General features: G+C 65.5%; 1 protein-coding gene across 4 annotated transcripts; it reads left to right on the top strand.

The window, feature by feature from the left end:
- The first annotated feature begins 1,188 nt into the window (after nt 1–1,188).
- On the top strand, nt 1,189–23,035 carry GPT (glutamic--pyruvic transaminase). 4 transcript variants are annotated; one of them, XM_043509889.1, is made up of 12 exons: nt 1,189–1,368; nt 9,762–9,915; nt 14,256–14,345; nt 15,021–15,129; nt 16,078–16,211; nt 17,109–17,352; nt 18,225–18,304; nt 18,685–18,821; nt 19,752–19,926; nt 20,240–20,395; nt 21,467–21,579; nt 21,928–23,035. In XM_043509889.1, the coding sequence occupies exons 2-12, from the start codon at nt 9,784–9,786 to the stop codon at nt 22,016–22,018; spliced, it is 1,461 nt and encodes a 486-aa protein (XP_043365824.1). In that variant the 5' UTR covers nt 1,189–1,368; nt 9,762–9,783; the 3' UTR covers nt 22,019–23,035. The 4 variants fall into 4 exon arrangements, with proteins under 4 accessions (XP_043365824.1, XP_038246727.1, XP_043365825.1 ...); XM_038390799.2 differs by lacking the exon at nt 1,189–1,368 and adding an exon at nt 8,025–8,168; XM_043509890.1 differs by lacking the exon at nt 1,189–1,368 and adding an exon at nt 9,403–9,480.
- Nucleotides 23,036–23,279: the final 244 nt, after the last annotated feature.

A 23,279-nucleotide genomic window follows, 5' to 3' on the forward strand; every position in this document is an offset into this window, starting at 1 on the left:
GTCTCACTGACTGCTCCAGCTGTCGTCTGTAGGGCTCGCCTGACACTTGGGCTGGGACGGCCCCAGCCGGGCCAAGGGACAAGCTGGACCTGACTCCTCGTGGCATATGGCTGGCAGCAGATCCTCTGCCGGGGAGCAGGCAAGGAGGGCAGCAGTGGGTCAGGCGAGGGGGTGCCCAGGAGGGGTTAACCTACCAGGGCTGATGGTCACCAGGCAGCTCCAGGCTGTAACAGCCCCCGACCCCCAGCCAGGTAGTCCTTGTGTGGGTGGGTCCTAGCACAAACCCCCTGGGATGGGCATGGTGCAAAAAGCCAACTCAGCTGGCCCTGACTGGCAGAAAGGCCGGGTACAGGCTGGCCCATGGAGCCTGGGTGCCCCTCTCCCTCCAGGTATGGCTGGAAATTGGTGATGAGTTCCCTGCTGACCCGCCCCCGGAGCTGCACCCACCCCCAGGAACAGGATAAGGCCCCAACAGTGGGGCTGGCCCCTCCCCAGCACTGGATCCCATTGGCCACCACAGCCAGCTGCAGGGACGGGCTCGCAGCCACTAGCCCCACAGGCAAGAGGGGCTCCGTGCATGGGACAAGCAAAGGAACCCGCTCAGCCCTCCTGGGGAAGGCAGGGCTATCCTCCACTAGACAGGGGGAAACTGAGGTAGAGATTGGGCAGGGCCTGTCTCTCAAAGGGCAGGTGCTGGGCACTTGTGAATGTCGGCCCCTATAAGGGTCTCAGCTCATGCACCCAGCCCCCAAAAAACGGCACACACAGAATGACTGGAATCCAGTGGCCCAAGGCTGCTTGTCCCAGGGTGCTGGGCAGGGATCCACGCCCCCAGCCCCCGGGCACCGCCGGAGCCACCTGCAGGGCTCCCACCCAGAGGGCAAGCCCTGGGCATTCAGCCTCTCAGCTGGGCGAACTCGCCCCCCCATGTGTCGCTGAGAGAGCGCAGTGTGTGCGTCTCCTCTCCAGCAGCCGAAGGGCGTCTCGTGGGATAGTGCAGGCCAGACCCCAAGTGTTATCTGGGTTCGATGGACGCCTGCCCCAGCCCAGGGTCACTTCTGGCCCCGGCTCTGCTCCAGCCCCCCCGGGGGGGGAGGGATGGAGGCGGGAGGTGGGAGTGGCTGGGGGAGCTGCCGGGGGTGCGGCAGGGGCGGGCTGGGAGACCCGGCTCTTACATTCCCTGAGCCGGCTGGGGCTGCCCCCACCAGGCAGCTGCTCCCAGAAAGGTCACGCAGCTGCTCCGGCTGCACACAAAGCGAGGTGACACCCTTCCAGCTGCCCGCCACAGCTCTGCCACAGGCTCCGGGGAGTGTGTGCTGGTGGGAGGCAGCCCCTGGGAGCCAAGGAGAGCGCCAGCCCCTCAGCGAGGTGAGTGCCAGCCTGAATGGGCAGCCCCTTGCGCTCCGTGCTCCCAGGGTGGCCTAGACCCGGGGCAGGGCACCAGCCTTTGGGTCCTTTGGGTGGCTGATGCCCAGCAGCACCCCCTGCAGCCTGGCACCGAGGGAGGAGCTCCCATGGAGCTTTGCTTTATGCCCTGCTGCTCCCCTAGCCCAGCCCAGCACACTCCCTCCAGGGCTACCCGGGCTGGGGCAGCTGCCAGGGCAGGGCAGCAGGGGGCACTGGCTGGTAAGGCCACAGCCCCTTGCAGCAGGGAGAGCAGGGCTGTTCACCTGGAGCTCACCCGCGGGTGGGACCACCTAGGCCAGGCGGCCCTTCTCCGTCATCCCGTGGAGACTATCCCAGGCAGCGGGGCTCCCCCTCCCCAACATTGTGCCCCCAGGGCTGTGCCCAACACCCATGTTCCTTGGCTCAGTGTCATCCCACTGCTTTCAATTTAACCCCTGGCTCCCCCTTCCATGGTCCCGTCCCCTGATCCCACAGCTCTGGGGCAAGGCCTGGCGGGACACAACCTTGCGGCTCCAAATCCCGATGCTTTGGGCGGCTCAGCCCTGGACATCCTGCTCTGCGCCAGTGGTAGTCTGGTACCGCAGGGCCCAACACCGGCTCTGCGTGCGGCACCTGGGGGCTCCGGGGCAGGAGGCCCCTGGGTCTGCAGTCCCAAATCACCCTGGGCAAACGCATCCAGGTCCCACTGCAAACTCCTGAGTCATTCGGGGGCTGGGGATTGGGCTCTTCCCCGTCCAGAGCAATCGCTGTGTTTCCAGCCGCAGTGCTGGGCCCTGCCCCATGTCCCCTGCGCTAGTTCTCCGACCTTGTGGGGTTTGCAACTCGCCACACGTAATGTCATCTGGGCAGTGTCATTACTGGTGATTGCACCAGTTGGGGGGTGAAGGGGGAGGGACTGTTTATTCAGAGCGGGGTGGGGAGCGACTGCCTGCTCTGCGGGTGCTCCAGGCTGGTGTTGACGGAGCCAGTCTGGAAAGGGACTGGGAGCCTCAACAGCTGGTGATTGAGAAGGTGGGGCTGGGACCTGCAGTCCTGGCAGGAGGCCCAAGGCAGGAGGGGCCCAGCACCCCCCACGCAGCCTATCAGGTCCCACCAGGCTGGTACAGCCTCCGGCTAGGCTCAGCTCACAGGGACTGATAATCAGTCAGGTCTGGGTGGGTGTGTCAGCAGGGCCCTGCGGGTTCCACTTCTCCTTTAACCCTCCCAGTGCTGGAACCCGGGGGGGCAGGGGGTAACCTCCCTCTCCCTGAATCTTCCCGCTTGGCTGAGAAGTGGGGCCAGGGGGCACCTGGATCGGGCACACCCCTGCCCTCCCGTTCTGGGACGAATCCCCTCCCATTCTGGGACGTTACCTTGAGCCTCTTCCTCACTGAGGGCCGGTGCCTTGGCCTGGCCAGGGCAACCAGAGTCTGATGTACCCAAGCAGGAGGGGGATTGTGAGCTAAGCCCCGGCAGGTGGCAGTGTCCTGGATGCAAATGGTGCAAACTCACCCAGACTCTGAGTCACCCTGAGTAGCTGGGGCAGGGGAACTTGCCTGCTCTAGAGAGGAAACTTGCCGTACAGACTCCATGGAGCCAGGGGTTGTAACTGGATGAGCCAACTTCTGCCAGGGTGGCCTAAACCGGCTCAGCGGCTCCTGTCCACCTGGCTGAAGTTCAAGGGCTTCTCCATGGTCATTAGCATCACGTCGCCGCACAGGAACCTGGGCTGATCCCCAAGGACACGCCCCGGCCCCTGGCAGAGCCACGGGGCTGGGAGCTGGTTGAGAACCCCCAAGGCCACCCAAGAGCCACATGCTGGGAATGGAGCTCAGGCCTCCTGCCTGACTGGCCTCGAACCAGCGACTTGGCTGGATACCTGTGTACATGGCAGGGCGGGAGCGTGGAGCCGGTATCAAGAGACATCCTAACAAAGCACAACTGCGGGCTTTGGGGACCCGGCCGAGCATGACAGCAGGAGAACTGGGGCTGGCCCCAATGCCCCGGGGCCGGTGTGCTGCAGGGAGCGGGGTGGGGCTCAGTAGAGGGTGCTCTCTCACAGTCATGCTGACCCTAATACCCAACAAGCAGCAGGGGGCGCTGTGCTGCCAGGAGACTCACTAGGGGGCGCTCTCCCCTGGCAGGCAGTGTTGGCCCCGATGGCCCAGCCCCACACTAGGGGGCGCTGTGCTGCAGGAGGTGCCATCTTTTGAAGGAAGCCTACGACTGAGGGCCCGCCCGCTTGGTGGCCGTTAAAGACCCCTGGGCATGTTTGCAGGCGTACAGGAGTTACCCCCATGTCCTGGCCAAATCCCCGTGGCCATGATTCCACTGCATCCCCTTTAATTTCAGCTGGACACAGGATTCTTCTTCACTTCCTCTCCTGAAGCGCTCTGTGCTGTTACTGCTCGCTGGGACGGCTGCTGCGCTCCACCCCAGCAGTGGCTGCAGGAATCCCTCAAGTGTCAGCGCTTGTAAATCAGTGTATTAATCACCTTGGGATCCTTGCGGTGTGACTGTGCCCCTTGGCCCAAGTGTCCTTGCCCTGACTCCGTGGGCTGGGGGCCGGTCCCCTCGCCACCCAGAGGCCTTCTCATCAGCGCTAATGGGGGCGGGGGTTTACAGGGCTCAGCTCTGCCTGGTGCCAGACTTCCACCTGTTGGCTCTGCCCACTGGCGCTCTTCCCCTCACCAGCCTCCCGGCAAGACCCAGAGACACCCCTCCCGATACCCGTTTGCTGGGTTAAATAGCCATGGGAGGAGAACTCGAGCCGGGGGGCCAGCGGGAGAAGGGAGATGGAAACGGAACGGAGAGCTGCACAGAGGCTGCTGAAGGCAGTGCAAGCTGCAGAGGGGAAGGCGCTCGCACTGACAGGAGCCAACGTTCAGGAAGGGCATGGAGCTGAGCCCAGGCCTGGCAGAGCAGAGGGGGCAATGGGTGAGGGTGTTACAGGGTGGCTGCTCCAGACAGGAGGCGCTGCAGTGGAGGGGACATTCTCCTGCACAGAGCGCTTGGCATTCGGGGACCCGGCCATGTATAAACTGCAGTAATAGCTTTTGGCTATGCGGGAGCCCTGCAGGAATGATCAGAGCAGAGGACTGGTAGCCAGGATGCCCAGGGACTATTCCTAGCTGTGCCATTGGCTCACTGGATGATGTTGGGCAAGTCATGGCCCCACTCTGTGCCTCAGTTTCCCCATTGGCAAATGGGGCCCACCCTGCTTTCCCAAGGGGACTGCGAGGTGTCAAGCACGTTGAGATTCCTGGTGGGGAGTCAGTCTGCTTGTGCTGTAGGGACCCAGGGACTGATCCAAAGCCAACCTGCCTCAGAGCTTGGCAGCGGCAGAGGGGAGAGTGCCCCCTACTGAGTCACCTGCCCTGTTCCCCTCAGCACAGCGCCCCCTTGTGCCGTTCAGGGGCATTGGGGTAGGGGCACTCTGCCCTTGGAGTTAGCGCTGCCCCCAGTGCCCCAGCAGAGTTTCATGTGCCTATGGGATTGCACTTCACTCCCTGTCCCAATCTGCTGTGCCGTATTTCTGCTGAACAACTGCCACGCTCCACCCCAGAAATGGCTGCATTTCAGTGGTGGGGGAAGGGAGTCCCGTACACAGCCTGCAAAGCTGAGCACACTGGGATGACAGTCACCCCAACGAGGCTCAGAACTGGGGAGAGAATGGCTCAGCTGCTCCCTGACACCGGCTTCCAGCCCCTCACTGCCCAGGGGACTCGGGCCCCGCAGTCCCCACCCAGGCTGGCTGGCTGACTGGCCCAGGCAAGATTTCACTGGGCCCAGCCCATTTGGATTGGGCAAGAATCAGCCAGAGCCATTGCCCCAAACTGAACCCCAGCGCTCTTGAGGGCTGTAAAATCCTCAGCCTGTTTGCTGATGGCTGAGCCAGGGAGACCCTGCCCCACTCAGTGGATCCCTGCGGCAGTGAGGTGGGGGGCCCTTCTTGCACTAACCCCAGATGCCGAAGAGCCGGTTCGGATTGTTTCCAGCTCACCCGGCTCAACTGAAAACTCCGGCTCCTCCGCCCCAACCTCTGCCCACTTCTGAAATTCCCCCATGAGCACCATGTCCTTGGATCATACCGGCCCCCGGCCAGGACAACTGTGAAAACAATTCCTCGCTTCCCTGCTGTGCACAGCTGGCCCCTCACTCCACTCGCTGTGGCCCTGGCTGGTCCGGCTCCACGCTGCTCTGCCTGTCAAGGTGCCCCTTCACTCCACAGTGAGGTGGTGCCGTGTTTGAGGGGCATTGTGCCACACTGTCTGCATCCCTGCTCCCATTGCCCTATTCTGGGGAGAAGTGGCCTCCGTGCCCAGAGCTGGGTGCAGTTGACATTCTCCAGCTGGCCCTGTGATCACCTCAAGCGGGGATGGTGGACTTGAGCATGGCTGAGCATCCATTACCCTAGGTCAGCCGGCACAGGCTGTGCCCGAGAGCCCAGCTGGTTGCCCAGCTCAGAGAGGGTCAATGCCCATGAGATTCAGGCGTTATCAGTGGGTCCCTGTTCTAGGCTTTTCCCCTCCCACAGCTATTATTAATTTCTGAAATGGTTTAAAAACTCCACCTATTGACAGGAAAGCTCCTGCATCGTTAACGGGTCGCGTGGGTGAGCTGGGACACTCAGTAACAATCGCCCTCTCACCTTCTATGGCAGGTCTCAAAGTGCTTTACAAAGGAGGATGAGCACTGTAACAAACTGTTCTATGCGTGCCATATGCACTATACTGCCAACAGACAATGGAGATTCTCCTCTACACCAAGTGGCATGAGCCAGTGCTTTCAGAACAGGATAATCTGAGCTGCCTGTGCAGGATGGCAGCAGGTCCTGGGTGGTCACTCACAGATATTATTCCCGTGTTACAGAAGGAGAAACTGAGGCAAAAAGAGATTTATCTGACTCAACCAAGCCAGGGATCAAACCCAGGTGTCTGGGTTCCCAGCCCCACCCCCTGCCTGTGAGATGAGGCTGCCTCCCCGGATCAGTCCCCTTGAATTGTTTAACCTGCCGGGACCCAAGCTCAGTTGGGTTCTACAGTTGGTGACGTAGTTAACGTCCGATACTTGCGAGACAGCCCAGCCGGCCTCGGGCTCAGGCAGGTGAGTGGTGACTTGCAGCGTGTTCCCATAGGTGGCTGGAGGGGTGTTGTTAGGGCAGCAGAACATGATGGCTTCTGTCCCGGCTAGGCCACTGACTCACTGTGTGACCATGGGCAAGTCCCTTCCCCTCTCCATGGTTTGGGGGAAGGGTGGGGCCATGAACCACCCACCCTTCTCAGGTGGTTCCCAGAGGTTAGGACCTATGGCTGGTGGGTATGTGTCACCCCTGCCCCTGGCTGCAGTGAGGCGGCCCACATAAGAACCCAGGCAGAGCATCTGAACTGTTCAAGTGTGTCTCATAAGCTCTATATTGCTGCAGCTAAGGGAGAGTCTCCTTTACCCCAAGTGATCCAGGCCTAGTGGCAGAAGGTGTCTGGTTTTCTCTCCCTGCGGCTGGGCATTAAGCCTGGGTTGGCCAAGGAGGCAGGTCCCATTTGGGGGTCACTTTGTCTCTGCGTTGAAAGGTGAGGAGAACGGGGGGACCTGGCCTCACCCGCTTCCCAGCACTGGTTGTGGGGAGTGCGGGGGCTGTTGACCCATCCAGGAACGGCCTAGAGGGGTGACGTATCCCCAGCGGTGGCTGGGGGGCCACCGCTGCCCCTCCAGCACTGAGTTGCCCACCCCGCAGCACAGCTCCCCCTGCTGCCGCACCAGGGAACTGTGCTCAGCAGTGACTCAGAGACGAGAGCGCCCCCTGCTGAGCCTCCCAGCCCACTCCCCGCAGCCTGGCATGCTGGGATCAGCGCTGGCTCAGAGGGGAGCGCACCCCCCTACTCCCTGCAGTCAGTGGCTCTGTGGGCTGGCGCGTTCAGCGGACCTGTTCCCCGGTTTTGCTGCCTCGTGTGCAGAGGGAGTTTTGCTCCAGGCTTGGCCTGGTGGACGCAGTTACCTGGGCTCTGCTGGGTGGGTGGGACTGTAACATCGCTCAGCGCCCCTGCCCTCTCCCCAGCAGGGGCCTGTCTGATACTCCCTGAGCAGGCTGTGGTGAGAAGAGCCCTCTTCCTTGGCTCTTTGGGCAGCCCCACAGCTCTTACCGGGCACATCCCAGCATCCCAGCCCACAGGCCTGTAGAAAGGCCTATGGTGTGTATGTGTCTACAGTGTGCTCCACTGCCCTCTACTGGATGGAATCAGAACCACTTGACTGTGTGTCCTAGACCCTGTACCACATGTGGGTAGTGGTGATTCTCCTTTAGCTCCAGTTGCAGGAGTCTGGTGGCGGGGAGCCTGGGCACCGTTCTGAGTGGTGGCACTGTGACAACCACGACAGCCACTGGCAAGATACAGGGGCCTCTGGCTCTGTTCTGGATGCCCCAGACCCATCATTAGCCATCCAAGCCCCAGCAGCCCCTGGGCCAGGAGTGGGACAAAGGGGAGATAAAAAGTCCAAATTTCCTTCCCGGAGCCTGGTGAAAAACACTGTGGGGGGCAGGGCGGGGGGGGCTTTCTGCCATTATGCCAAATGGGCTCCAGTCCTGGCAGGCTCCCAGGGCCTCCCGCATCCCTTTCACTCCCTTTTCGTCTCCCTCCCAGGCCTGTGTCTCTTTCAGCACCGGGCTGTCTCCTCCCCCCGCCCCCTGGCCCCCTTTCTGCCCCTTCTGCCCCGTATTAAAGAGTTTCTGAGCAGCTGGCTCCAGCTCTGCGCTTGGGAACCCGGGGCACCTCCCTAGCAGCTGGGTAGGTGCTTGCCTCCCTCGGGGGGTCACGCCTGGCTGGGGGGGAGGGAGTAAGACAAGGACCAAGTCCCTGGAGGCTCCGGGGGTGGGGTGGGGGGAGGGAACTGGGCCAGGGAAGGGGGGAAGGAGCAAGACAAGGACCAAGTCCCTGGAGGCTCCGGGGGTGGGGTGGGGGGGAGCAAGACAAGGATCAAGTCCCTGGAGGCTCCGGGGTGGGGGGAGGGAACTGGGCCAGGGAAGGGGGGAGGGAGCAAGACAAGGACCAAGTCCCTGGAGGCTCCCGGGGTGGGTTGAGGGGGGGAGCAAGACAAGGACCAAGTCCCTGGAGGCTCTGGGGGTGGGGTGGGGGGGGGAGCAAGACAAGGACCAAGTCCCTGGAGGCTCCGGGGGTGGGGTGGGGGGAGGGAGCAAGACAAGGATCAAGTCCCTGGAGGCTCCGGGGGTGGGGTGGGGGGAGGGAACTGGGCCAGGGAAGGGGGGAGGGAGCAAGACAAGGACCAAGTCCCTGGAGGCTCCCGGGGTGGGGTGGGGGGAGGGAACTGGGCCAGGGAAGGGGGGGGAGCAAGACAAGGACCAAGTCCCTGGAGGCTCCGGTGGTGGGGAGCAAGACAAGGACCAAGTCCCTGGAGGCTCTGGGGGTGGGGTGGGGGGGGAGCAAGACAAGGATCAAGTCCCTGGAGGCTCCGGGGGTGGGGTGGGGGGGAGCAAGACAAGGATCAAGTCCCTGGAGGCTCCGGGGGTGGGTGGGGGGAGGGAGCAAGACAAGGATCAAGTCCCTGGAGGCTCCGGGGGTGGGTGGGGGGAGGGAACTGGGCCAGGGAAGGGGGGAGGGAGCAAGACAAGGACCAAGTCCCTGGAGGCTCCCGGGGTGGGGTGGGGGGAGGGAACTGGCCAGGGAAGGGGGGGGAGCAAGACAAGGACCAAGTCCCTGGAGGCTCCGGTGGTGGGGAGCAAGACAAGGACCAAGTCCCTGGAGGCTCTGGGGGTGGGGTGGGGGGGGAGCAAGACAAGGATCAAGTCCCTGGAGGCTCCGGGGGTGGGGTGGGGGGGAGCAAGACAAGGATCAAGTCCCTGGAGGCTCCGGGGGTGGGGTGGGGGGAGGGAACTGGGCCAGGGAAGGGGGGAGGGAGCAAGACAAGGACCAAGTCCCTGGAGGCTCCCGGGGTGGGTTGAGGGGGGGAGCAAGACAAGGACCAAGTCCCTGGAGGCTCCGGGGGTGGGGTGGGGGGGGGGGGAGCAAGACAAGGACCAAGTCCCTGGAGGCTCCGGGGGTGGGGTCGGGGGGAAAAGCCAGAGCCCAGATCCCTTCCCCGGTCAGTTTCCTTCCCTCCCTCCCTGGGTACCTGCCGCCCACATCGCTCCCCAGCCCGGATCCGCGGCTCCCCTTAGCGCCCCAGCTCCAGGGACGCCCCCCCGCCAGCCCCCCGCTCCTCCCGGGCGGCTCCAGCGGCATGAAGGCGCTGCAGGCTGCCGGGGCCGCGCGGGTGGCAGCGGCTGCGCTCAGCCGGGCACCCCCGGGCGCCCCGAGCCCCGGGCGCCCCGGCTCCCCGCTGCCGCCCCCGGCTCTCAGCTCCCGCCCCCTCTTGCCTTGCAGAGCCCGGGTGGATCTGGCCAGGATGGCGGAGAACGGGCTGCGGGACAAGGTGCTGAGCCTGGACTCCATGAACCCGTGGGTGAAGCGGGTGGAGTACGCGGTGCGGGGCCCCATCCTGGCCCGCGCGGTGGAGCTGGAGGAGGAGCTGCGGCAGGTAAGGGGCAGAGCCTCCCCCTGGATCGCTCGGCTGGGGCCTCACCCCCTGACCGCCCCGGCTGTCCCGGCTGGTTGGATCGCCAGCCCCTCGGGGCAGGGACCACTGTGCTGTGTGTACAGCGCCTGGCACCGTGCGGCCGCCCACTCTCTGGGGCCCCTGGGGTGCTGCCGGAATAGACACAGTGTTATTAATAAGAGTTAGACCCCCTCCGCGGGCGAGGCGGGCATCACCATGGGCAGGTTTTCTCAGCAGTGGCCACAGGGCCCCCTGGCCTCCCTTTGCCCCCCCCCAGTGCCTGGGCACCCTGCCCCCTGTACCTCCCGGTGCCTGGGCACCCTGCCCCTGGCCTCCCAGTGCATGGGCCCTTTGCTCCATGCCCAAAGTGCCTGAGCCCCCTTAATGGGCCCTGCATGAGCCCTGCCCCCTGAGCCCCCTCCCTGGGTCCGATCCTGAGCAAGGCCCCCCAGCTCCTCTTGAAGCCCATGGGAAGCATCTCCTGGGCATGGGCCCTGCGTTCCTCTGAGAGCACAGCGCCAGGCTCCTCTGACAGCTGCCTTCCAGTCTCCGCGTCCCTGGCACCCAGGAGGGCGCCCAGCTGCTGATTTCTTCACTGCGCTGGGAAGCCCAAGGTCTTGAGCAAAGCCCTGGAGATTGCCTGTGAATTAGCTGCACTTAGTGCCCTCAGCCCAGAGCCCTGTGCAGATTCTGTAGGGTCATTTGCCGGGAGCCCGCCCGCACTACGGAAATGCAGCCACTTCTGGGGTGGAAAGGGGCAGCGCGCAGCAGGGCCAGGCAGCAGGCTGGGAAGGGAAGACAAACTCCATATGGAACTGCAGAGGCACGGGGGGCAGGGGGTGGCTGGGTGATACTCCAGGCACCGAGGAGCTGATGGGCAGGAGAGACACTGCTCACACTTGCAGGCCTTCAGCTCTGGGGCTGGGACATCCTCTCCCGAGGGGATGGAGCGGGAGCCCAGTGCCTGCCACACTGACAGATCCTGCCAGACCCCAGGGCTTGCCACACTGGCCGTGTCCTCATCCGGTGCCCTGTCTGGTTCTGCCTGGTCAGGCCACCCCACCAGCTGGAAGGTGAGACGGGGCGGGGCCAGTCACCAGGGTTACGCTTGCACCTAGGCTTGTACTCTGCACACCTGGGCGCAGGTGTCTCCCTGTCCTGACATGGGTGGCTCACTTACATAACCTGGCTCCAATCCCTGTGTCACTCTTCCCGTCTCCTCCCTCTGACCCCACACCAGGACCCAGGGTGAGGCAGGAGGCTCCCAGAGGGAGGTGATCCAGGGCTGGGAGCTCCCAGTGCCAGGTCCCATCTCTGGCACTGGCTGCCGCTCCGAGGGGGTAGCTCTGTGCAGGCAGGGGGCTCAGCGAGGTGCTATCCATGCCCGCTAGGGCTGGGCTGCGTCTCACTCTCCTGGTGCACGTGCTAGTGGTGGCAATGTCCGTGCCACCACGTGGCTCGGGGGTATCCAGTGAGGGTTAATGGGTGGGCAAGTCACAGCCCAGGCAGGCTCCATGCCACCTTGCCAGGGATGGCTGCTCCCTCACACTGAAGGTCAGGTGGGGACGTCCGTCCTGCCCTGCCAGCCACTGCCAGCCGCAAGCTCTGCCCATTCCTGGCACTGTCTGGTCTGGCAGGTGCAGGCAGGTGCGCAGCAGGCTCCAGGACAGGGGCTTTGACAGCCTCGTTCACCCTGGCACAGGACATCAGACCCGGCAGCAGTGACTGTCCTGCCAGCCTGGCCTAACACAAGCGGCTGGCCAGGGCCGGGAGTGGCCGACAGCCCAGTCAGGGCGTAGGGGGTGCAGTGGCACTGGCCAAAGAGAGGCTCCAGGTCTGTGTGTAACCCCTGCCCTGGCTGAGACCTTTAGCTGCAGACAAACCAACCTGCACACAGAGCCAATCTGTGGGCACTTAGGGCTCCAGGATACCCCGGGCCTGCATGCATGGGCACCTGCAATAACTCATCAACAGCCGGGTTGGGAATTGAGTCCTCTTGCTCCAAAAACCCAGGCCCTGCCACTTGAGCTAGAGGAGAATCTCCTTGAGCTGTGAGCAGTACAGGGCCTATGGCACAGAGCTGGGGAGTGCTGAGTCCATGCAGGAGAGGGCAGTGGGGTGTGTGTGTTGTCTCACCAGCCAGGCCTCCCCTCCCAGCAGGCTGTGGCTGTCCCCTGCCCAGTGACTGCTGCATGCTATGAAGTGCCCGGGGGCAGAGGTTGTGCCCTCTGTAGTTAGCAGTGGCAGCAGGCTGTGTATGCCCCTGGCTGGGAGGGTTCCTCTGGCACCGCCAGGTTATGCTTTCCCAGGCCTCATGGCATGGTGCCACCTTGCCGGCTGCTTTGGCAGCCTCTCCTGCAGCTTGCGGTCAAAGGAGCCTGTCTCGCTGCCAGCCTCTGACCAACCACCAGAAGGGATGGCCCGGTCCCCTGCACGGCCCCCATGCCCGCCCTGGATTGCGTCCAGCTGGCTTGGCATGTGTCATGACTCCACCACGTAGCCCACGTCCCCAGGTCTGTGCCATCGCGCTGCACACACAAGCGGGGGCCCTCGTCCCTGCACGGGCTCTGGGCTCAGTCCGCTGGGGGCCCCAGATGGGGGGAGGGAGACAGCCTGTCCCATCCCAGCACCTGGGACACAGTGGGGCCCGCTCTCCCTCTCGCCCTGACGCTGGGGGCACCTGGGCCCTGGGAGGGGCAGCACAGGGCAGAAGGCAGCCTGGACGGGGCTGAGAAAGGCCTGCCCTGCCTGGGGTTGGGCAAGCATCCCTGGGGCATGGGCTTGGGGCAGGCAGGCCAAGCCCGGGACCACTCGGCGCCTTGCAGCTCGTGTGCCCAGCCAGGACCGGGCGCTGCCCAGGTTCTCGGTCCCTGATGGCCAGCCAGGGCAGCGCAGGGCATTCCCGTGCCGGGCTGACTGTGTGTATCCCTTGTGCAATGCCTGGCGCTGGGGGTTCACCCGCACAGGGCAGGGCAGGCATGTGGCGAGGTGCAAAGTCCCCGGCGGCGGGGCGGGGGCACTTTCCGCAGCTGATCCCGGAGCCAAGCTCGGGGTGACGCAGGGATTCTTGCTTCCGAGACGCGTCATCCCGAGGGCACTGACCTCCCTGCCTGCGCGAGTGTTCCAGGCTGGGCAGGCAGCCAGGCCTGGGACGCCCCAGCCACACCCACAGGGGCCGCTGTGGGGAGCGGGGGCAGGAGCGCCGGGGCAGGAGCCTGGCTGGCAGGGACCCAGCAGCTCTGCTCCGGCCTGGCTCTGTGGGGTGGGCGCCGGCTCGAGGGCTGCCAGGCAGGTGCGGCAGGAATCCGCCAGCCGGGAGCCTCAATCAGAGCCCCTCACTGCAGCCCCTCACGTGCTCGCCCCCCACAACCACAGCCCACTTAGGGACACCAAGGCCCCAGGGTGGCGCTAGGGGGCGCTGTGCTGCAGGGCAGGGGTGGATCAGTAGGGGGCGCTCTTCCCTCTGGATGCAGGTCCCAGGGTGGCACTAGGGGGCGCTGTGCTGCAGGGCAGGGGTTCAGTAGGGGGCGCTCTTCCCTCTGGATGCAGGTCCCAGGGTGGCACTAGGGGGTGCTGTGCTGCAGGGCAGGGGGTTCAGTAGGGGGCGCTCTTCCCTCTGGATGCAGGTCCCAGGGTGGCACTAGGGGGCGCTGTGCTGCAGGACAGGGGTTCAGTAGGGGGCGCTCTTCCCTCTGGATGCTGGCCCCAGGGTGGCGATAGGGGGCGCTGTGCTGCAGGGCAGGGGTGGATCAGTAGGGGGCGCTCTTCCCTCTGGATGCAGGTCCCAGGGTGGCACTAGGGGGCGCTGTGCTGCAGGGCAGGGGTTCAGTAGGGGGCGCTCTTCCCTCTGGATGCAGGTCCCAGGGTGGCACTAGGGGGCGCTGTGCTGCAGGGCAGGGGTTCAGTAGGGGGCGCTCTTCCCTCTGGATGCAGGTCCCAGGGTGGCACTAGGGGGCGCTGTGCTGCAGGGCAGGGGTTCAGTAGGGGGCGCTCTTCCCTCTGGATGCAGGTCCCAGGGTGGCACTAGGGGGCGCTGTGCTGCAGGGCAGGGGTTCAGTAGGGGGCGCTCTTCCCTCTGGATGCAGGTCCCAGGGTGGCACTAGGGGGCGCTGTGCTGCAGGGCAGGGGTGGATCAGTAGGAGGCGCTCTGCCCTCTGGATGCTGGCCCCAGGGTGGCGATAGGGGGTGCTGTGCTGCAAGGCAGGGGGCGCTTTCCCCGCTGGATACAGGCTGGGTAGCATAGCTGGGGGAGGTAGCACCCTGGCAGGGGCAGCTTTCCCGGGGTTGGCTCCGTTCTCCCTCCTCCCTCTCTCCTCCCGCAGGGTGTGAAGAAGCCTTTCTCAGAGGTGATTAAAGCCAACATCGGCGATGCCCAAGCCATGGGCCAGCGCCCCATCACCTTCCTGCGCCAGGTACAGCAGGGCTCTGCCACCCACCGGGAGCCGGAAATGTGTGGGGGGAAAGGGGGTGGCCCCCCCATCTGAGTTTGGGGGACAGGCCTTGGGCTGGGCCCCTGCAGCTCTTGGGGTGGAGGTGGGGGTGGGCAGGAAGCTGGAACAGCCTGTGCTGAGGTTGGGGATGGGCTATAAAACCCAGCCAGTGTGGCTAGTACCCCTCTGCCTTTGTGCAGGGGACACTGAGGCACAGGGAAGGAAGCGTTGTGTCTGAGATGGCTCATGGCACCAGTTGTGGAGCCAGCAATAGAAGCCAGGAGTTCTGGCACTCAACCCCTTCCCCGCCCCCAGCTCTAACCACTGGCCAGAACTGCTGGGTTATTACACCAGAGCAAGGGGGCACAGGGCACAGGGGACAGGGGATGAACGAGCTCAGGAGCCCGTGGAACTCACTGCTGCAGGAGCTTGGTAACTCCGGGCACGGGTTAGACGCTGGCGGCCCTGAACTGAGACACTGCCAAGTCAGGACTTGAGGGTCCTCCCTGCAGCCCCATCACACGGAGCGGGGGGGCCCTGCTGGTCCCCAAGTTCCCTGTCAGCCAGGCTGGTAGGCAGGGAGGGCTCCTGGGGTGGGGGTAGCTGCATGGCTGTGGAGTGGAATGTGGAGCAGTCTTGAGGCTTTGTGCCCTGCAGGTCAGCGCCTTGTGCCTGTACCCCGAGCTGCTGAGCAAACCCCTCTTTCCCGACGATGCCAAGCAGAGGGCACGCAGACTGCTGGCAGCATGTGGAGGGCAGAGCATCGGTGAGTATCCCCCCCCGGGAACCCAGCCTGCTGCCCCTCGCAGGAACCGAGCCTGCCACCCCCCCAGGAACTCAGACTGTTGCCCCCCGGGAACCCAGCCTGCTGCCCATTGCCTCTCCGGGAAGCCAGCCTGACACCCCCTCGGGAACTCAGCCTGCAGCCTGCCAGCCCGCTGGGAACCCAGCCTCCTGCCCCTCCAGAAACGCAGCCTGCTGACCCCCACCCCCAGGAACTCAGACTACTGCCTGCCTCCTGCCCCTGGGAACCCAGCGTGCTGCCCATTCTCCCCCCACTCCAGTTTGTTGCCTGCCCCCCACAGCCCAATGTGCTGCCCATCCTCCCCCCAGCCCAGCTTGCAGCCCCCTCCCCAGTATGCTGCCCACCCCCCCAGGCCCAGGGCGCTGTGCAGCCCCCCACCCTCACCCCAGGATGCTTCCAGGCCCCCACCCAGCCACAGCAGAGTCACACGTGACCCATAGGAGACCTGCAGGGGCGTGTCCAGAGCCACATGGGACGTCTGCTTGGCTAAGGGCCAAGGCCTGGCTGCTCTGGGCACACAGTGCCCACAGGCGAGGGCTGGCACAGCCTGGTAGCCTTGCTGGTGCCCTCGAGAGTGGCACATACAGAAGAGCAGGACCGTGGAATGTGTTAAAATCCCTGTGTAATCTACTAGGTGGCTTCTGGGGGAGATGAGTTTGGGGGGGCTCCGGCTGATACCCCAAATCCCGTCCCCGAGAGGGGCCCCTCCAGGGCAGACGGGTGTACCAGAGACGCTGTCTCTGTTCTCTGCATGGCTGACAGCATCTCTCCAAACGGGAGCACTAACCCCCGTGATGCAGCCCCCCCCAGCCGGGCCCCAAGGGCAGTACCCCCTGGAGCCTCCTCTGTTCACCAGCAGCCCCCAGCGTCTGCTACCCCAGGCCCTAGTTCGGGTCTCTCCCCCGCCAGGTGCCTACACTGCCAGCCCCGGCATCGAGATCATCCGCCAGGACGTGGCACAGTACATCGAGAGGCGGGACGGGGGCATCCCTGCCAACCCGGACAACATCTACCTGTCTACGGGTGCCAGTGATGCCGTCATGGTAGGGTGTCCCATCCCCCCGGCATTGGGCACACGCGGGGGGCTGGGACTGAGGGGTATCAATAGACCTGGGTTGGGGGGGATCCCAGGAATGTGGGTCGGGAGTGAGGGGCACCAGCAAAGCTGGCGGGGGGGGGGAGCCCCAGGGCTGGGCTAGCAGGGGGCAGCGGGTCGGGAGTGCGGGGCACCGGTAGAGCTTGGGGGAGGTCTCTGCTCCCACTGGGATCTTTACTCTTTCCCGTTCCTGAGCTCTTGGTGCCCCCGTGCCTGGGGAAGAGCTGGTCTCTCGCTCTACTGCCTGGTTGCTGATGCCCCTGGAGCTCCCAGGACCCCTCCCCCCAAGCCCCTCCCGCCCCGCTCTGGGCCCTGGGCCACCCCTGTTGGCTCTACCCTCAGGGCAGCGCCCAGGGGGCTAGGACCCAGCTCTTACGCCAGCGTTGCCTGGGTGCTCGGGCAGCCTCACAAAGGGCCCTTTGTGCCATGCTGGGCACAGCCCTGGCAGACTGGCAGCCACAGGCCTGCTGGGAACTCACAGGCTGGGATAGTGGGGCAGGGGGAGGGATGACAGAGGGGGGCAACAGGGGGGATGGGGAGGCTGCCTCCAGGTAACCTCTGAGAGGAGCAATGCGGGGCAGGCGTCTGACCCAGCCCTGCATCCCTGTCCCTGGGGGTGGGGGGTGCTCCAGGGGTGTGTGAAGTGGTCCAGTGGGCACTGCCCAGAGCATCAATGGTCCTTTGGTCCCAGCTCCCAGGGCCCTGCTGCTCCTCGGGGGGAGCCCTGACCCAGATCCATTGCCACACCCTCGTGCCCCTCTGCCCCTCCGCGCTGCAGCCCTGGTGGACCCCTGGCCCGTGCCCACCCTGCGCTGCCCCTGCCCATCCCTCCCTCTCTCCCCAGACCATGCTGAAGCTGCTGGTGTCGGGGGAGGGCCGGTCGCGGACGGGCGTGATGATCCCCATCCCCCAGTACCCGCTGTACTCGGCTGGCATCGCCGAGCTCAACGCCGTGCAGGTCAACTACTACCTGGACGAGGAGCATTGCTGGGCGCTGGACGTCGGGGAGCTGCGACGGGCGCTGAGCCAGGCCCGCGAGCACTGCCAGCCCCGTGTGCTGTGCATCATCAACCCTGGGAACCCCACGGGTACCGCCGGGGCGGGCAGGGAGGGGAATGGGACAGGGGCCTTTCTCCTCCAGGGGGCGCCGGCTCTGATCCAGCCCCAGGGCAGGGACTGCCAGGCTCAGTGGGGCCCGGGAGATCTCCAGAGGTGCCCAGCCAGCACCTGTCACCAGCCCTTAACTCCTTAACTGGCTCTTTTAACAAAGCACCAGCTTCCCCCTCACCAGCCAGGGGGCCGCGTACTGAGAGGTCAGCGCAGGGTGGCCAGGGTGGGTAGCAGCTGAGCCCCCCAGCCAGGGTCAGGCAGAGGCAGGGTGGACTAGGGGTTACAGCTGGGCACGGGAAGCCAGGACTCCTGGGTTCTATCCCAGCACTGCCAGACTCTGTATGACCTTGGGCCCGTCTTGTCCTCCCCCTGCCCCCACGCCTCAGTTCCTGGCTGTAACACGGGGGTGACCCTGAGCCACCTGCCAGGGGCCCGTGCTGGGAATTAATGCTTGTGAAGGGCTTTGAGATGCAAAGGTGGGCAGAGAAAAGGGGCAAGGCGACTCTGTGTCGGGGGCACTGGCACCACGACTTGGGTGCCATCCAGGCAGAGTGAGGGGCAATGGAGCAAACAGCCCAGCTCAGTGCTGTGCCCGCCTCCTGGCCTGTGCCCCCAGTGCTGTGGGGGACGTTGTGGGGGGCAGCAGGTCTATGGGGCCCTGTACAGAGCTTTCCCCCAATGCCAGGGTGGGTGAGGGCGACCTGGGGGCCAGGAGATTGAGGTTGCTGTGGGGCTCTGTGGGGAGCTGTCCGCCAGAGCCAGGGTGGGTGAGGGCAGCGTGGAGGGCAGGAGGTGCTGGCTGGTGTGGGGCCTCCATGTTCCCCCTGATGGGCTTGTCCTGTGCCCACAGGCCAGGTCCAGAGCCGGAAATGCATCGAGGACGTCATCAAGTTTGCGTGGGAGGAGCAGCTCTTCCTGATGGCCGACGAGGTGAGGGCAAGAGCTGGCTCCCAGCACTGACTGCCCCACTTCCAGGCTCCCTGTCCCGGGGTGCAGCTATCTCGGGGGCGAGTGTCTCTTTTGGAGAGCCAGCCCAGTGACCCCCCACCAGAGGGGCGGGCAGAGCTCCGGGGCTGCCCATGCCCAGAGGAGTGGGCAGGGCTGTAGGGTCCCATGGGCAGGTGGGTGTTGGCCCTGGCATGGCCTGTAGAGTTGGCCGTATTCCTGCAGGTTTCATAATCACACAACGTCATCTTAATTAAAGATTCATCTTTGACTCCTGGAGACTCCAGAACAATCCTGGAGGTTTGGCACCCCTAGGCCTGCCTGTGGGCCCAGCGGCGCCCTGACCCCCCGCTCCTCCCCCCCAGGTCTATCAGGACAATGTCTATGCCGAGGGCTCCGAGTTCCACTCCTTCAAGAAGGTCCTTTTCGAGCTGGGCCCCACGTACTCGAGCGTGGTGGAGCTGGTCTCCTTCCACTCCATCTCCAAGGGCTTCATGGGAGAGTGAGTGTCCCCCGCCCGCCCCTGGGCTGCCCCACGCGCCGAGGGCAGCCTGCCCCATGCGCCGAAGGCAGCCTGCCCAGTGCCCGGGGCTTGGGGCAGAGCATGGCCAGCTGGAGCAGGGAGCAGGGGGCAACCCACTGAGCCAGCTGCTTAGGCCCTGCCCGGGACCCCCCGTCCACCCCTCGGGGCGGCTCACAGACCTGTACACGCAGCCCAACACCCCCCACGGCTTGTGTCTCGCGGAAGCATGACATGCCGGGTGGCACCGAGCCGTGCCCCTTTGCCCTGGGGTCCCAGAGACCTCGACCCGCAGGGGGCGCCCCCATGGGGCAGGAGGGACACAGCCCCCAGGGCATTGAGGGGTGAGGTAGGGACTCATGGGGTGCCTATGGGTGGAGCAACCAGTGATTCCCCCCCACAGTAGTGGGGAGCCAGGCCCCAAACCTCAGGGGTCTCAGAGGGAGGGAGGACAGGCCCTGCCCCCAAGAGTCTAAGAGAGAGGGAGAGCCAGGCCCTGCCCCACAAGGGTCCCAGAGGGAGGGGGGAGCCAGGCCCCACCCCCAAGGGTCCCAGAGGGAGGGAGGAGCCAAGCCCTACACCACAAGGGTCCCAGAGGGAGGGGAGAGCCAGGCCCCGCCCCCAAGGGTCCGAGAGGGAGGGAGAGCCTGGCCCCACCCCCAAGGGTCCCAGAGGGAGGGGATAGCCAGGCCCGCCCCCCAAGGGTCCCAGAGGGAGGGGGGAGCCAGGTTCTGCACCCCAGGGGTCCCAGAGGGAGGGGAGAGCCAGGCCCTGCACCCCAGGGGTCCCAGAGGGAGGGGAGCCAGGCCCTGCACCCCAGGGGTCCCAGAGGGAGGGGAGCCAGGCCCTGCACCCCAGGGGTCCCAGAGGAAGGGGGAGCCAGGCCCCATGTCTCACCCTCTCGTCCCCCAGGTGCGGGTTCCGCGGCGGGTACATGGAGGTGGTGAACCTGGATCCGGCTGTGCAGCAGCAACTCTCCAAGCTGGTGTCAGTGCGGCTGTGCCCGCCCGTGCCCGGCCAGGTGCTGCTGGACGTCGTCATGAACCCACCGAAGCCTGGCGAGCCCTCGTACCAGAGCTTCATCCAGGTAAGTGTGGGGGGCTCACAGCCAAGGCCCTGATCCCGGCCACCAGCCCCAGCCTCTCCCTGAGGGACACCCCCACCAGCCCCATGGGCATCTTACCCCATAGCCACCAGCTGCCCCCTGCACCAGCTCCTTCCCCTCCCCAGGGAAGGCCCCATTCTCCCCCCCCACCACCCCCACGGGCCTCTCACCCTGACCCCCAGGCCCTGCTATACCCAAGTGCCTGTCCCCACTTCCCCCTGCCTGCAGCCCCTCCCTTCTCCCCCACGGCAGCCCCCTGCCACTCAGCGCTGTGGGTCTCTCTCTCGGCTCCCAGGAGAAGCAAGCAGTGCTGAGCGACCTGGCTCACAAAGCGCAGCTGACCCAGGAGATCTTCGGCCAGGTGCCCGGGATCCGCTGTAACCCCGTGCAGGGCGCCATGTACTCCTTCCCCAGGATCCAGATCCCAGCCAGGGCGGTGCAGGAGGCCCGGGTGAGAACCGCGCACGGAGCAGCCTGGGGGGCAGGGGTGGGGCAGCAGGGCCTAGGGTTGCCAGGTGTCCAGTTTTCAACCAAGGGACCTTGGTGGCTCCGGTCAGCACCACTGTGTGGGCCGTTAAAAGTCCAGTTGGCAGCGCACGGCTACGGCAGCTCCCTGCCTGCCCCGGCTCCGCACGGCCCTGGAAACAGCGGCCTGTCCCCCCCTCTGGCTCCTAGGTGCTGGGGCAGCCAGGGGGCTTCAGGTGCTGCCCCCTCCCCAAGCACAGTTCCCAGCCATGGGAGCTGTGGGGGCAGCACCTGCAGATGGGGCATCGCGCGGCAGGTGCCAGAGAGGGGACGTGCTGCTTCCGTGAGCTGCCTCAGGTAAGTGCCACCCGGGGCCTGCGCCCCTCACCCCCTCCCACGCACCAACTCCCTGCCCCAGCCCTGACCTCCTCCCACCTTCCAAACCCCCCAGCCAGAGCCAGCACCCCCTCCTCCATCCCAACCCCTGCCTCAGGAGCCCCCGGAGCCCCCTCCCATACTCCTAACCCCTCGGCTCCACCCCCCCAGCCTGGAGCCCCCTCCTGCTCTCCAAACCGCTCATCCCCGGCCCCACCCCAGACCTGCACCCCCCAGATGGAGTCCTCACCCCCTCCTGCATCCCAACCCACTGACTCAGCCCGGAGCCCCATCCCACACCCTGGACTCCTCATTTCTGGCCCACCCCAGAGCCCGCACCCCCTCCCACATCCCAACCCCCTGAGCCAGCCCAATGAAAATGAGTGAATGAATGAGGGTGGGGAGGGTGAGCGACTGGGGGGGGGACTGAACGGGGGTGGGACCTCGGAGAAGGGGCGTGGCAGAGGCGTGGCCTCAGAGGAGGGCGGGGAGGGGGTGGACTTAGCGTGTTCAGTTTTGTGTGAGTGGAAAGTTGGCAACTGTAGCAGGGCCAGGGGAGAGCCGGGCACGGAGCAGCCTCGGGGATGGGGGTGGGGGAGCAGGTCCGGGGAGAGCCGGGCACAGAGCAGGCATTTCTCCTCCCCTCCCATCTCCCCTAAGCCCAGCGCTTGCTCCTCCCCAGGCCCGGGGCTTTGCCCCAGACATGTTCTTCTGCCTCCAGCTGCTGGAGGAGACGGGCATCTGCGTGGTGCCAGGGAGCGGCTTTGGGCAGCGAGAGGGCACCTATCACTTCAGGTAAGGGCCCCCCTGGCCACGCTCCACACCTGGGTCCCCTGGGAAGGGCTGGCAATGTGGAGCTGGGAGAGACCCGGCAGTCTGCACCCCCCCCCTCGAATCCTGACACCCACCCCCTCCGCCCGACTCCCACAGCTGCTCATACCCCCAGCCCTACCTGCCATCCTCCTGCCCCTCAATCCTGACCCACAGCCCTGCCCCCTCGGGAGGTCTCTGACTCCCGCTTTCTCTTGTGCCCGCTTGCGCCCAGCTGTGCAGGGTGATGGGGGGTGTTAACGGGAGGGGGCGGGGGCTGGCAGGATGGGCTCAGCCAGGTGCCGGGGGCTGAGGGGATCTCTCTGCCCACAGAATGACCATCCTGCCGCCTGCGGAGAAGCTCCGGATCCTGCTGAAGAAACTCAGCCAGTTCTATGCCAAGTTCACCCAGGAATATTCCTAAAGTGCTGCCCGGGGCAGCCGCCCGCTCTGCCCTGCCTGTCCATCCAGCGCCCGCCGGAGGCCGGGGCCACTTCTCGCTCTGGCTGTGGGACTGGCAGGTGTCCATGCCCCCTCATTGGAATCCACCTGTACCAGCCCAGCTGCCCTGCTCGACGAGTGCTCCTGAGGGGTGCCAGGCGCTCTGGGGCTGTACCCTGCCCCCGACACTCCATCCCCCACTCCCCGGCCTTTGGGGGTGGGGCAGTTCTGACACAAGACACACCAGCACCAGGCAGCTGTGTGCCAGCACGCTCGCAGCCCCTGCCCTCCTGCCCTTGTGGCCCAGCTGGCTGAATTCCACTAGCCCCGTGCAGCCTGCTGGGCACCGCTGGATGAGGCGCCCTGGCATCTGGGCAGGTCCTGGCATCGCCAGTCAGTGGGACCTGCGGGTGGGCTCCAGCAGCACCCTCTGTGGTGCACCCCCATGCTCCCTCTCACACACGTCCCCTGGCCAGTCTGTATCACCAGCACTGCCCCTGCCCCTCGATCGATGCCAAGCTCCAGGTGCCCACCAGCTCCTCCCCACCCACATAGTGCCTTGAGCTGTCTTGTCCTGAAGTGCCTTTTTCCCCCACCTCCTCTGCTGGCCCCCGTGCCCTGCGAGGGGGCAGCCCAGAGGCTCTGTCTGCCCCACAGGCCAGGCCAGCAGGGCTCCCTGCGCCACCCCCTTCCCCGGGCTACAGCGGGTCAGACAGAGCCACCCAGGGACCCAGGCTGGGCACACGGAGCCTGCCCATGTGGAGAGCTGCCTGAGGGGGGCATGGACAGCTGCAGCCCATGGAGGGACGTGCCCAGCCCAGGAGGGTCTAAGTGTCACTGATTGAGCCTGTGGGGCTTTGCTCTGCCCCCGCCCAGCTCGTCCCCAGGGACTCCCTGCGCCCGGGTCCTGGGCAGAGATGTGGCCGGGGTCGGGCACATGAGGCTGCGTGTGGGCCTGGCCTGGAGCCCCCAGAGCAGCAATAAACAGTTAATGACTGAACAAGGGTTGCCGTGCTGTGTACGGGGGGGGGGGGGTCATTGCTCGGGGGGGGCACGCTGGGACACACGGCCACCCCAATCCCTGCCAGTGTACAGCACCGCAGGAATGAGCGCCACCTGCTGGCCACGCTGCTGCTGCTGCCCTGCCACCAGCCGGGCACCGGCAGGCAGGTGGCAGTGGTGGGGCTCTGCCCCCGTCTTGCCGCCCCACTGTGGGTCTCTGCAGCCCCCTCGTGGCTGAAGGA

The sequence above is a fragment of the Dermochelys coriacea genome, chromosome 2 (assembly GCF_009764565.3).
Source record: "Dermochelys coriacea isolate rDerCor1 chromosome 2, rDerCor1.pri.v4, whole genome shotgun sequence".
Lineage (NCBI taxonomy): Eukaryota > Metazoa > Chordata > Testudines > Dermochelyidae > Dermochelys > Dermochelys coriacea.

Excerpts from the sequence above, each read along its gene's own strand:
- GPT (XM_038390798.2), top strand. The coding sequence starts at position 9,619 with ATGAAGGCGCTGCAGGCTGCCGGGGCCGCGCGGGTGGCAGCGGCTGCG. Across the intron at positions 14,346-15,020 it reads CCATCACCTTCCTGCGCCAG|GTCAGCGCCTTGTGCCTGTA; the intron begins GTACAGCAGGGC and ends TGTGCCCTGCAG. Across the intron at positions 18,305-18,684 it reads TCTTCCTGATGGCCGACGAG|GTCTATCAGGACAATGTCTA; the intron begins GTGAGGGCAAGA and ends CCTCCCCCCCAG.